This window comes from Bison bison, unplaced genomic scaffold (assembly GCF_000754665.1).
Source record: "Bison bison bison isolate TAMUID 2011002044 unplaced genomic scaffold, Bison_UMD1.0 scf7180017864373, whole genome shotgun sequence".
NCBI lineage: Eukaryota > Metazoa > Chordata > Mammalia > Artiodactyla > Bovidae > Bison > Bison bison.
The window spans coordinates 7592071-7607121 of record NW_011494945.1 but is presented as its reverse complement, the minus strand read 5'-3'; the positions used below and the strand labels follow the sequence as shown (position 1 = coordinate 7607121).

Below are 15051 nucleotides of genomic sequence, written 5' to 3'. Positions count from 1 at the left end.
GTGTGACCCCATAGATGGCAGCCCACCAGGCTCCCCTGTCCCTGGGATTCTCCAGGCAAGAATGCTGGAGTGGGTTGCCATTTCCTTCTCCAATGCATAAAAGTGAAAAGTGAAAGTGAAGTCTCTCAGTCATGTCCAACTGTTAGTGACCGCACAGACTGCTGCCTACCTGGCTCCTCCACCCATGGGAGTTCCCAGGCAAGAGTACTGGAGTGGGTTGCCATTGCCTTCTCCTACTGCAGTTTAAAACAAGTTTTTGGTTCCCATGGATTTTCAGAAAATAAGTAACTAGATTGGGCCCAACTAAGAAACATCTTAATCATTGAAACAGCTTTTTGTCTGGCCATCATCTACTCACCTCTTTACTCTGCCACCTGCTTCTCCTCCTGTGGCATGAAGGAATACAGCAGTACAGGTTGACACTATTCTAAAGAATCATTAGCGAGGCCACGGGGATGAAAAGAACCCAGGGACTGCAGGACTGAACTGCTTGCACTGCCCTGTAGACTTCTGAAGCAGGGTCATTTTTGAAAGCAGAGTAGGGAAGTGAGTGGATATTGAGCTCTGAGAGCTGCTCTCAGTCTTAAGGAAATTTTCCCTCAATGAACTGCCCAAAGAGTCCGTTTTCTAGAAAAGTCTGAACGATGGCTTGATTACAGAACTCTTGTAGCTCATAAATGGACTGTGCTGGCTTTAATTCCTCTGCTTGCCTTCTAGACCTATTCAAAGTCCTTCCCAGCTCTGCTCTGTGCTCAAGGAGACGACCCTTTCCAGTGAGAGAGCGGGAGCAGAGAGGTATCAGGCTTTATTCTCTGCCCTCCCTCCTGAGTAGCTGTGTCTCTCTTGATCGCTGTGATGTTGCACACCTATGGCTCCCCTCAGGGAAATCCAAATCTGGCCAGACTCCAAGGCCACTTTTTCTTCCCCTTTAGCCATAAGAGAAATAATGGCTTCCTGCTGGTGCCGGACTCTGAGTGCCTCAATATCCTTCATTCATTTCCTTAACCGCGCCCACTCCCCTGGAGGTAGCCCCGTTATTACAGTCTCTCCATTGAACTATCTGTGGGGAACCTGACTGAAACACCAACTGAAACTCATTTTCAACATGAAACTATTAAAAGAGATCTCGATTTGGTAGAATACATTTCTTCACAACTTCAGTCAGAGTATTGCTTAGGAGTATGGGTGTTGGAATCTGTTCTTTTTGATTGTAGGATTCTGGGTATGCTTAACCTTTCTCTCCAAGTATCAGTTAAGTATCTCTAAGTATCTCATCCAGAAAATGGAGCTAAAGAGTATTTAATTCACTTAACAAATAAAATTATTATTAGGATTAAGCAAGATAATGTTTGTAAAATAGCATAGCACAGTGCTTAAAAGAGAAGACTGTCAATAAGTTGGAGCACTTCTTTTTTTATTATCATCTATCTTTATATTTCAATTTTCAAACTATGTGATAATGCATGTTTCTCTCTCTAGTAATTGTTCAGTGTTTCATATTTGTGAAACTAATAGTCAAACATGTTATAAAACACTATTATTATTTTAATATGGACATTGATTGCTCACAGGATTTGCACTGGCTTAAGATTAAGGACTATTAGAGAAAAAAGAGAGTTCAAAATCCTTGGCCTCTGTTTCTTTTAGGAAGTAGCATTGCTCCTACAAACCCCATCAAAAAGATTGTCTACTTTTCAACCTTTTCACCCCAGCTATCACACACTCACCCCTTCCTGAGTGACATGACACATTCCTTTGTCCTTTAGTACAAAATAGAATTCTTCTGCTCATCTGCTCCACCTGAAATATACTAAATCAATTGGTATTGGCTTAATTGTGAATGACCAAAACCTCAAGACAAGAGTAGCTTAAGCAGCATGGAAGTTTGTTTCTTCTTCACATAAAATCTGAGTGGTCAGGCCTGAGTTGGTAGGGGGTTCCATGGTGTCAAGGACTCAGGCTTGTGGCTCTGCTATGTATGGCCCTTGCCTTTTCTTTCAAAATGGAATCCTAGCCATCACAGCCGTATTCCAAGCAGCAGGATGGAGGAAGGGGAGAAAGATAAACGGCCTTGTCAAATAATAGAAAATATGTTTGAGTCTCTGCCTCCCAGTTCCTGGCACAGAGCTCCTAAAAGCCTTGGAATTTCCTAAGTGATAAGAGCACTGCTGCTGCTGCTAAGTCGCTTCAGTCGTGTCTGACTCTGTGCGGCCCCAGAGACGGCAGCCTACCAGGCTCCCCCATCCCTGGGATTCTCCAGGCAAGAATGCTGGAGTGGGTTGCCATTTCCTTCTCCAATGCATGAAAGTGAAAAGTGAAAGTGAAGTTGATCAGTTGTGTCTGACTCTTCGCAACCCCATGGACTGCAGCCCACCAGGCTCCTCCGCCCATGGGATTTTCCAGGCAAGAGTACTGGAGTGGGGTGCTGTGCCTTCTCCAGATAAGAGCACTAGGAGCATCTTTTGTTCTAATATTTGGTCAGTGACCCCACTTCCTGACACAGAGCTCCTAAGGCCCTTGGAATTTTGAGTGATAGGAATTTTGTTGTTCTAATGAGGAAACTCTTGGTAGGCTCTTGAATAGCTTTGGAATTGGCCTGGTAACCATAAAGACCGATCTATAATTAGAAGATTGGAGCTTCAATCCCAACCGCATCCTCTGGGAAAGTCTGGAAAGGGTCTGGAGATCAAGTTAATAATTGATGTAACTAAGCCTTCCTTAAAATCCCCAGAATGTGGGGGGTGGGAGTGTTGAAGAATTTCCAAGTTCAGACGGTGACATACCCCAACTCCACAGGGACAGACGCTCCTGCACTCAGGCCCTTCTGGACCTCTCCTAGGTATCTCTTCATCTGGCTATTCATTCACATCCTCCACCATATCATTAATTATATAATAAACTGGTCAATGTGTTTCTCTGAGTTTTTTGGGCCATTTATGAGAGTCATGGGGACTCAATTATAGCCAGTCAATCAGAAGCACAAATAACAACCTGGAACTTGTGATTGACTTCAAAAGTGAGGTTGGCATCTGAGGCTATCTCCAGGTAGTGTTTCTTTTCTTTAAAAAGAAAACTGTACTGTCTCATTTTGCCCCACCTTAAACTCTGCTCAGAGTGTGGTTTCCAAACACGAGCCATCAGTAGACCTTGTCTTAGACTGTTGCCCTTGCCCAAACACACCCAACATTCAGAGCACAGATCCAGATTAAAATAACATTGACTGTAACTAGAATTACAGAATACATGTCATATCTGGGAGATGGAGACAGGCTGGTATAATGGTCTGAGGTTTATCTTTGACTACTGAGGTATGGATTCAGCTAACAGCCACGAAAATTGCCTGACAAGTTTATTCTGTTACCCTGTGGCCATCCATAATTCATAGGACTGGAGTGTCAAAGATTTTTGAGTAGATGAGGAGGTAAGATCAGAATTGCAATAGGAAGATATTAACCCTGGTGAGGTGTTAAGTGGTCAGGAAAGAGAGAAAATGGAATTGAACCTCAGTAAGCAGATACTGCAATGGACCTTGTCAGTGGTACTGAAAAGTGAGGTATCCAATGGGACCGGAAAGGTTACAGAGAGAGATCTGCTCTGAAGGACTCAGAAGTAGATTGTTTACAGGGAGAAGGTGTTTAAAATAGGAAGCTACCAATTTTGTCTTCTCAAAAGAGTTTCTTTTTGTAGGGTGTTGCTCCCCTATCGTTCCATGTGATACTGGCTCAGCTGCCAAATTGTAGGACTCTGCCCTTTGAATACACTGGTGGGGAGGCAGATGGAAGAGGGTGGGGAAGTAGTGGGAGAAGCAGCCAGTCATAGACCCTTAGGCCCAGCCAGTCACCCCACCTCATTCTGGGCACAGTGATTGGTCCAGGGAAAGGAATATGCCCCAGCCTGGGCCAATTAGAGCCCTTTTCTGAGATTAATTTGGAGCTAGAGGAGAAGGCGGAGAAGGCAATGGCTCCCCACTCCAGTACTCTTGCCTGGAAAATCCCATGGACAGAGGAGCCTGGTAGGCTGAAGTCCATGAGGTCGCTATGAGTTGGACCGAGCGACTTCACTTTCACTTTTCACTTTCATGCACTGGAGAAGGAAATGGCAACCCACTCCAGTGTTCTTGCCTGGAGAATCCCAGGGACGGAGGAGCCTGGTGGGCTGCCATCTCTGGGGTCGCACAGAGTCAGATACGGCTGAAGCAACTTAGCAGCAGCAGCAGAGGAGAATGGGGTCTTTCTTTTTGGAAGTACTATGTGAATGGGGACTGCCTGCAGCCATACTTTTTTCATGAAGGTGTACATGAAGAACACCTGTCCGCAGTAGGAAAAAATGAAGACAATATAGACCAATGAGTAGAGGGTGAAGGTGGCAATCTGCCTTCAGTTCCTCAGTCCAATCAAACTGGAAGCTAGATCAATTCCTGAACTTCCCAGTTATGTAATCCAATAAATCTCCTTTAATGCTTAAACTAGTCTGAGTTGGATTTCTGTCACTTGTACAAGCCTGAACTGAAAAAAAAAAAAAAAAAGAAGGAAAAAAAGTTAACAACATGCTCTTTCTATTAGAAATACACTTAACTTCTATGAGTCCACTGTAAATTCAAAGAAATGAGTGCTTAAGCAGGTTGGTATCTAAGAAATATTTGTTAGCAAACTATGGACAAATCAAAGGTGGTTAGGAGGATGTTGAGGGAGCCAATTTTGCTTATTTTTGTTTTTCTTCTTATACTGGTAGTTTTTGCTTTTGAAATTGTAAGAAGAAAAACAGTGAGTCAGTCAAGAGAAGGAATAGCTGAGTGACACTTAAAGGAGGTGTGGGAACAGAGTGATGGAGAAGGGAATGGTGAGATATGGTACGGCTTATCAGAGCTCCTCCCCAGGAGTCAGGGGACCTGGGTCACTGCTCTGGCCCTGCCACTATGGCTCTGTCTGCCTGTGTGAACCATTTTGACTAGTTGTAATTTCTACACCTGAGAAATAAGGAATAGAGGTGATTAAGATCCCTCCTGATTCTAAATCAATCCTTCTAGTATAACCATATTTCTAGTAGGAAAATGAAGGAAGCAAGGAAGTAGGGTGGATCACTATTGGTCTCACAACTGTCAAGGGCATGACCTCAGGTTTCCTGAGAAGTCCAGCTCAGATGGCGGCTGTTGATACTCCCCAACCAGCTTCAGATGATTCCCAGGCAACTGAGGCTCTGGTTTTTCCCTGGAAGGGTCAAAACCTGGTCAACAATTATTAGGCTGAGGGTGGAGGTATATCCAAGACAGATTAAGACTTCATCAGATGCCGTGGGCAGAGAGGGCATAAGCCACCTAATCTTCCTCTTCCCTCCCCACCTTCTTCCTGCCCACTGAGGAATCCTGATTCATGTTAAATCCTAGCCAGAGGAGCATGCTGGAACCCATCCAACATAGCAAGTGCAGCCTGCACAACAGAGACCTGAGCAAACCAGTTTCACACAAGAAAATTCAATAGCTGGCTATTGTCACAGCCAGGGAGGCAGCGTAGGAACCCTCCCAACCACCACAGCAATTTAAGTAGGAGGAGAGACAAGAATGGGAAGCAGTGGTGAATAAACATGGGGAAAGGAAGCTCTACTGAAGTGAGCTCCTGCTCAAAAGTTGGGGTTGAAGGGAAGTGTCTGAGAAGAAAGAAGTTTTCTTCTAGTTCTTTTAAACTGTTTTCCCCCATTTCATTCAAAATAGTTAGCAAGAAGTTTCTCAGTTCTTAGAGTGCTGAGAAGTGAGACTTAGCACACGATGGTGATAGTGGTTTCATCGCACAGTCGTGTCCAACTCTTGTGATTCCACGGACTGTAGCCTGCCAGACTTCTCTGTCCATGGGATTTCCCAGGCAAGAATACTAGAGTGGGTTGCTATTTCCTTCTCCAGGGGATCTTCCCTACCAGGGATCAAACCTGCATCTCCTGCCTTGTGGATAGATTCTTTACCAACTACACTTTATGCTTTATATCAGGGAAACCCACTAGCACACAATAGGTGCTTAATAAACTTTTACTGAAGGAATAAATCAATGAGTGAATGGGAAAATCTGTTGGTCACCATGTTGCCTCCCTTTGTTTTTGATGAACCATGAAACGGAACATGCTCCCTAGAGGAGAAGGCATGATGAGAATGAGGTGCCCTGCAGGCTCAGTTGAGGCTGATGGTCCCCACTCTCAACTATCCAGGTAGAGTCATAATGAGTCACATCACACAGGTTATTTCCTTCAGTCAAGGAGCAATTACTGGGCCCTTCTTTGGGGGTCAGGACCATACAAATGTTAGTCCCTGACTTCTGAGAGCCTGCAGTCTAACTGAAGTGATAATCTTAGCCCCTATAGAACAATGATAAGAATTATATAAATCAGTAAATAATCAGCCTTAAGTTATGTAGGGAGAACTATGATTACAATTAGAGTTCAAAGAAAAGAGAGATAAGTGGGGCTGGAATTGTCTAGAAAAATCTGTTGAAATGGGATTTGACCTTGATGCAGAGAACAGCCAAATGTACATTTACTTGTGGGACGCTTGGGTTAATTTTCTCAACTCTGATCACACCTGAGTCATCACAGTGCTATTTTCCAGAAGCATGGTCAAGCCCCCTTCCAATTTTCCTTCCACAGTCTGCATGGCAGGCAAGATTTTCATCACTGTGAGAGCAGAGGGGGGCTTCACAAAGAGCGATGCAATGTGAGTGCTGATGAGGCCAACAGGTTTGATTCTGAAGGTTGCTATTGCTGCCAGGCTGTAACCTAGACATAGAAATGTGCTGCTTCAAATGTTCCATCAGGAGAATTGGCTGGGGAGCACTAATCCTAAGTGAAACCATCTTGATTACAAAGGAAGAAACGACAACACCATATCGTTTAACTGCTGAACCTTACAATGAAACACAAAGCGGCATTAATGTTCTCTGCCTGTAATGCTGCGGTTTAAGCAGTTAATCTTATTTTAGCTGAATGGCATGTTCATTACAGCAAATAAGTAGGTAATGTGTGGGATTACTGAAAGGAAAGATAAATTAAACCAGTTATGGGCATGATGTTGGTTTTATTTTAACTGTCCGATTTAACTTGGTATTTTTCAAGAGTCAGATCTAATATACACGCATTTAGTAGAGATTAAGCAGATGGAACTCTTGCCCAGAAAAGGTATTGTATGGAACTTAAGATGCTAGATTTAAGGGCAGCAATCCGTGATCCTTGGCACTGGTTCCAGCCTGGAATCTTCAGTGCTTAAACTGGAGGGTTCCTGAATGGCAAGATAGCACTTTTCTCTTTCCATTAATTTAGTTGTGTTTTCACCATTTATATTTTTCAAGGGCAGCTGAAGGACTTTTCTTCAAGGTCTCAAACATCCTTCTGAGTGGATCTGCTACAAAACAGTGTGTAGTTCAGGGAAACACAGTGTTTTTCCACTTACTTTCTTCAAAAAAGTGTTACCCTGACTCCAAAAATCATTCACTGACCAGGTACAAGAGGAAATTGAGATATAGTCCTTGAACTGGAAAAGATTAGTCTAGTCAGGAGAGGAGGGATAATAATCCCAAACATAAGAAACCTAGGAAACAATGTGAGAAGATGTCTAATCAAGTGCCAAATTGTGTACCACAATTTGTGAGTACTACTGTCAAAAAGAAAAAGACTAGTACTTACTAAGCAGTATGAAGTACTACTTAGTACTTAATACCACAGTGGGGTATTGCACACTGCACTGTAGGCTATTCATATACTTAATCTCATGTAATTTGCACAATAAACTTGTGGGGCCAGTATCAGTACCCCACACTTGTTCAAGGACAGGGAAGTAAATTGTCCAAGAAAGGGGAAAAGCAGGAGTTTAATCCCAGGTCTGATGCTAATGTTCAGAAAATGAAGATTATGGCATCCAGTCCCATCACTTCATGGGAAATAGATGGGGAAACAGTGGAAACAGTGTCAGACTTTATTTTTCTGGGCTCCAATATCACTACAGATGGTGACTGCAGCCATGAAATTAAAAGACGTTTATTCCTTGGAAGGAAAGTTATGACCAACCTAGATAGCATATTCAAAAGCAGAGACATTACTTTGCCAACAAAGGTCCATCTAGTCAAGGCTATGGTTTTTCCAGTGGTGATGTATGGATGTGAGAGTTGGACTGTGAAGAAAGCTGAGCGCCGAAGAATTGATGCTTTTGAACTGTGGTGTTGGAGAAGACTCTTGAGAGTCTCTTAGACTGCAAGGAGATCCAACCAGTCCATTCTGAAGGAGATCAGCCCTGGGTGTTCTTTGGAAGGAATGATGCTAAAGCTGAAACTCCAGTACTTTGGCCACCTCATGCAAAGAGTTGACTCACTGGAAAAGACTCTGATGCTGGTAGGGATTGGGGGCAAGAGGAGAAGGGGACGACAGAGGATGAGATGGCTGGATGGCATCACTGACTCGATGGACGAGTGAACTCCAGGAGTTGGTGATGGACAGGGAGGCTGGCATGCTGTGATTCATGGGGTCGCAGAGTCAGACACGACTGAGCTACTGATCTGATCTGATCTGATTCTAAAGTCCTTACTTTTTCCTTAATGACAAGCTGCTTTCTTAAATATGAAGAGTCAAGAGCAGAAGAAAATCATAAAAGATGTCATGAAAGGAGTGAAATTGGATCTGAGTCAGAATGTACCTTAAGTCCAATTTAAAGAAAACAAAATTATTTACCAGTACCCACTTGAAAATTTCCAGATAATACAATTACCTTAAAACATTTAACTCCAAGAATCTGACCTTGACTTTTATACCATTGTTATGTTTTCATTATGTATATTTTAATCCCACAGGGCATTACTGTTGTATACAGTCAATTATTATTTAGACTTACCTATTTTATCCTTTTCATCAATCTTTTTTTCTTACATCACTGGGTTTCCATCTAAGTTCATTTTGCTTCTGTCTGAAGACCTAGCTTTAGTATTTCCTTTAATGCAGGCCTGCTTGTAATAATTCTCTCAGCCTTTATGCCCAGATATGCCTTATTCCCCTTTTAATTTTGAAGAGCACTTTTTGCTGGGCATAGAATTCTAGACTGTCAGTTACTTTCTTTTAGCACTTTGAAAATATTCAGTTTGCCTTCTGGCTTTCATTATTTCTCATGAGAAACCAACAATGAGTTTAATTACTGCTCTCTTGAAGGTAAGCCTTTTTTTCTCTAGCTGTTTGTATGATTTTCTCCTTAGTTTTCATTTACTATGAATGTGACTAGGTTTGGGGGTTTGTTTTAAATTCTATTTGGACTTCTTAATGTGTGACAATGTTTTTCACCAGTTTTGGAATATTCTCAGCTATTATCTTTTCAAAAATTGTTTCTGTTCCATTTTTCTCTCTCCTTTGCTTCAGGAACTTTAATTAAATTAAATCTTCTCACCGTTTCCTCTGTATCTCCTATCTTCCCATTTGTAGTTTCAAAATTTTTTATCTCCATGTTTTCTTCTGGAAACACTATAATTTATTCTTTATCATTATTTACTCTCTTGGCTATATGGGTCTTTAGTTATGGCACGTGGGATCTTTAGTTGTAGCATGCAGGATCTTTACTAATACAAATAACATCTATAGTGTCTTGTACCATATGAGACAATATTGATGTAATTATTGACAGACAATTCATCTTGTAAACAGGTGACATAAACTTATATTGACAGTACTATATATGTATTTTCCTTCCTTATGATTTTCTTAATAACATTTTCTTTTCTGCAGCTTACTTTATTGTAGGAATACAGTATATAATGCATATAACATACAAAATATGTGTTAATTGACTATGTTATTAGTAAGGTTTCTGGTCAACAGTGAGCTATTAGAAGTTGGGTTTGGGGAATTATATGTGGATTTCAACTGTATGAGGAAAGCCAGCTCCCCTAACCCCTACGTTCTGGGAAAACATTTCACTTTATAGGGAGTACACTGCACTAGAAAATAGATCCCATCTGTGAAACATTAGAAAATAGTGTCCCACAGAAGTAACATTTACCAACTAAACTCTGTTATTCATTGATTTAGAGTTACACTGTGGGAGAGCTGATGTTATTTCTACCTATCAAATCTAAATCATTGTCTTCATCCAAAAGTACATTTTTATTTGCAGCAAAGTTATAAGATAGATAATACTTTTTAAATTAATTAATTTGGCCACAGAGTATGTTCAATCTTAGTTTCCTGACCAGGGATTGAACTGTGTCCCCTGCACTGGAAGCACAGAGTCTTAACCACTGGACCACCAGGGAAGTCCCAATATGTACTTTCAAAAGTACATATTGAAACTCAGTACCTGAAAATTGAAATGTGATGTTCAATTACATCTGAAGTTAAAAAAAAAAAAAATTTTTAAATCAAACACAGCACTTCAATTTCTTTAAGCTATTTCCTTTATTTCAAAGTGTCAAAAAACTAAAGATATTCCGGTACACACACATATACTATGAATCTAAGAATTCAGAACTATGCAAAGAATTTTTCAATATGACTTTACAAATGAAATATTTACATACTTTAGCATAGTGCTTAATACTTATTTTTGAATTCTATTGCTGATGCTACTTCTAAAGAGCAATGACTCTTTAGAAAAATATTAAAGGGATGCCTTTTCTTTTGTAAAGTGCTTATTAGCAGCCATATCCAAAAGCCAGGGTTTTCAGAAATACATAATATTAAAAGGTGCTCAAAGAGTCACTTCTTACAGAATCGAAAATGCCATTTTGTAACTTTACACATGTAAACTGATTTTATCTGCATTAATGAAGGATTGCTTTCAATGGCCCTCAACTATATACTTCAAATCAAGATAGTGCTATTAGCATTAGCAGCGTGAACAGTAACAGCAGAACAAACAGCAGCACATTTTAAATAGATCACAGCAGACTAGGAAAACTGTAACAGCTTTTGGATATGTTACACATCCAAGAGTGGGCCTTCTCTTTCACTCTGTATTCATGGTAAACATTTAAAAAAATAATAAAAAACATTATCTTGTCTCTCTATAAGAACATTTTACAGTATATGAAGGGATTCAGATTCTTGTACCAATTAAGCAAATTCTCGTTTCTATATAGAGCAGCCTTTATTTTTTCAAAATTTAAAACAAAGCCTAAAAAAAAGAAAAGAGGAAAGAAAGAAAACCTATTTCCACCAAGATGGCAAGAAGGAATTAACAAATGAAACACCAAACACTAAAACACCTGAGGGAAGAAAACATGAACAATTTTGAATTTTTTTTTAATGGTTTATATAAACATTCCAAAAAGGAATTCATTTTCAACTGTGAAATATCTGACTTCATTTTAATCATATATCACCTTCATTTGATATTAATAATTTAGAAAAAAAAATAAGCATCATCTTAGCTGAACTGCATTCTGTATCAGACTCTACTGACTCATGCCTGCAGTATAAACCATTCAATAGTCTTAGAGTGAGCATCCCCTCAGGTCCCTATTTTCTGAATCTTAAAGGGTTTTTTTATGCCTCCTTTTCCTCTCTTCCAAAACTCCCCATATCTTCCAAGAGAAAAATCCCTATTAAAAAAAAAATCACAATTTAAATACAGTGTGACAATGCTACATTTGATTTAAAATAGTAATAAATTATAAATTGCCAAATAATTTAATATTTCACAATGCAAATCCCTGGTATAAAAAAGAATCCATCTTGCCCTGAATATAATAAAGCAGTCCAGTGATTTCAAATTACTTATGAAATAAAGGCAAAAATAAGGTGTAAAATACTATTTATAAAAGTCAAGTAAGAAACCAGTTATCATAAATCTTTTTACAAAGATAAATGTAATGTGCCTTCCCAATTCTAAAAATTGTTTGGGAGGTTTATAATTAGTGGTTTCAAAAATGACTTTAAGGAAACTAGAGATGGAATTACATATTAATTGTAATATATGACATATTAAATATATGTGATAATAACACTGCAATGATGAGAAATTTAATCTTTGGACCTGCTACTTTTTGGCAAGTACATTTTTTTCAAAGTCTTTGCTATAACTGATTAATTTTTAAATTGTTAGTTTTCAAAAACTTTGCTATTTGAGATACTATGTTAACCAAGGAAATATAGGAAGTCTCAGTAACAATATGTCTACAAAACAAAACAAAGATTGTTCTTGTATCTTTCATTATTTTAACAAATACACTTTAAAATAGACAACATTGCTATGCCTGGAAATTAAAAATACCCAAACCGTTAAAAATGGGGTGGAAAAGGAAAGAAAAACTGAAAATTCTTATTTAAAAATAAATCTGAAGTCCTTGCATTTCTTAAGAACTTGACTTGTCAAATCACAGTTTATCTTCTTTTGGACCAAGCTGTGTCTTCCACCATTCATCCATGGGATAAGATGCTGATTCTCCATTCTGTAGGTTTCAATTGGAATTTTCTTGAATGTTTGCAAAGCTTGTACTGGACTTGAGACGTTTCGCTACATAAATCAAAAGTATTATATTTTAACTTAAATTTCATTCTCCAAACATGATAGTTCATTATTTTATGTAAACTATAGTGTTCACCTATTAATTCTATGTTTGAATCTGAATCTATTCAATCTTATAAGAATTAAATCTACATCTATTTTTTTCTACTAAACTCAAAAACATAACTTTGCTAGAAACTCATGACTTTGTTGGAAGCAGTACCAAATAAAACAGATAACTTATGTCATTCTGAACCTTACAATCTTAAATATGTTATATAAGTGAAAATACTCTAGTTAAAAAATGGAAGTGCTATAAAGTATAATAATAAAATTATATATTTGGAAGTCTAATCTAGAAATCCAAATCTAAGTTTCCTTGAAAGAATTCAATGAAAGAATTCTGCAATGTTAAAAAAAATTTTAAACAGTTTACAAAGCAAAGTGAGTTGGACATTACACACACTGCACAAACATAAATGGCTGCTAGTAAAATATATGCAACCAATTTTGATTATGGTGTTGATAGGACTGAGTCATTAGAGTTAATAGAGAAAATCATGGTTATTGGCTAGGTAATATGTTTTGTTCTTAAACATGTTTCTCATGTTCCAGAAATTAAAAACAACCATGCCATAGTGAAGGTAACTTACGCTGGATAACTAAGGAATCTCTCTACTTCAGAGGTTCTCAACACTAGAACAGAGGTTATGATTTAGGTTTCCAGTGGTATTCAGGCATCTGGTTGTGCTTTTTCTTTTTGTTTTTTGAAAGCTTTGCAGACAACTTTGATGTATGGCCATGGATGAGAATGACTATTCTAGTTTCTATCAGGGTCTCCCCCGACCACTCTAAAGTGCAAGATGACTACATGACTTCCTCAGACCAGTGTATGGCTTCAGAGTAAACTTAAAAGGAACTTAAACTAAAAAACAACCTAAGATAAAGCCTTCTTAAGCCTTCAGTAGATTTGGGGAGCAAACTAAATAAAAAAAATTTTTTTAATTATGTTGTTTGATAATTTTAAAATTATTTTAATTTGAAATTAAAAATTTAAATTATTAAATATAATATAGTTTCTAATTATCAAATTCATTACACCAATCAGGTAGCAATACCAGTGAGTACATATAACCATTACCCTGTGGCTCAGTGATAAAGAATCTGCCTACAATGCAGGAGCCACAGGAGATGCACATTTGATCCCTGGGTTGGGAAGATCCCCTGGAGGAGAGCAAGGCAACCCACTCCAGTACTCTTGCCCAGAGAATGCCATGGACAGGAGCATGGCAGGCTATAGTCCATAGCGGTGCAGAGTAGGACAGGACTGAATCGATTTAGCAGGCACACACCCACATATAACTGTAACTTCTTTGCTTCCTTATTCTCTATCTGATAAATCTCCACATCATCCAAAATTCTACCCCAGGGATCATTTAATGGTAAATTCCAATATCCCTAATGCCAAGTGCATCTTCTCTTTCTCTGCAGTCCAACCACACTTTATGCACTTCTACTACATTTGTTGTGATGATTGGATTATGGTCAGTATATTTTTTGAGGGCATCTATTGTGCCTTGCTCCTTTTTAAATCCCTAATTCCCATAGGACTTGATGAATGGGAATGTATAAAATGGTAGCATAAAGAAAAGCAAATTAAAATTTCCATGAAGTAATAGCACAAGAATTATTTGCTTATGCTAACATTTCCTTAAATTCATCATTTAATTCATAAACAATGCCTCTGAAAAACATTAATAGGTATTATGCAAAGGTCCTATTGTCAAGTTTGGGGGATATAATTAATGTTCAGGTACCTTATGAAGGTCATGTAAAGGAATTTTACAGGGCTAGTATTATGAGGAACACACTCTAGGAACTGCTAACTTTAAGTATAATGTTCTTTTATCACACAAATATTTTTGAGCATTTACTATGGGCCATGTAGAGAAGCTCTATACAGTCAACAAAAACAAGACCAGGAGCTGACTGTGGCTCAGATCATGAACTTCTTATTGCCAAATTCAGACTGAAATTGAAGAAAGTAGGGAAAACCACTAGACCATTCAGATATGACCTAAATCAAATCCCTTATGATTATACAGTGGAAGTGAGAAATAGATTTAAGGGACTAGATCTGATAGACAGAGTGCCTGATAACTATGGATGGAGGTTTGTGACATTGTACAGGAGACGGGGATCAAGACCATCCCCATGGAAAAGAAATGCAAAAAAGCAAAATGGCTGTCTGAGGAGGCCTTACAAATAGCTGTGAAAAGAAGAGAAGTGAAAAGCAAAGGAGAAAAGGAAAGATACAATCATCTGAATGCAGAGTTCCAAAGAATAGCAAGGAGAGATAAGAAAGCCTTCCTCAGCAATCAGTGCAAAGAATTAGAGGAAAACAACAGAATGGGAAAGACTAGAGATTCTTCAAGAAAATTAGAGATACCAAGGGGACATTTCATGCAAAGATGGGCTCGATAAAGGACAGAAATGGTATGGACCTAACAGAAGCAGAAGATATTAAGAAGAGGTGGCAAGAATACACAGAAGAACTGTACAAAAACTATCTTCATGACCCAGATAATCACGATGGT

At 38.8% G+C, this 15051-nt stretch overlaps 1 protein-coding gene across 1 annotated transcript in view; it reads right to left on the bottom strand.

Moving 5' to 3' along the window:
* Positions 1 to 10385: 10385 nt before the first annotated feature.
* OSTM1 (osteopetrosis associated transmembrane protein 1) overlaps positions 10386 to 15051 on the bottom strand; it is a gene marked incomplete at its 5' end in the record, with an annotated part of 44742 nt that continues 40076 nt past the window's right edge. The window contains one exon of the mRNA XM_010856696.1: positions 10386 to 12463. Coding sequence (XP_010854998.1) covers positions 12408 to 12463 — 56 coding nt within the window. The remainder of the gene's footprint in view (positions 12464 to 15051) is intronic.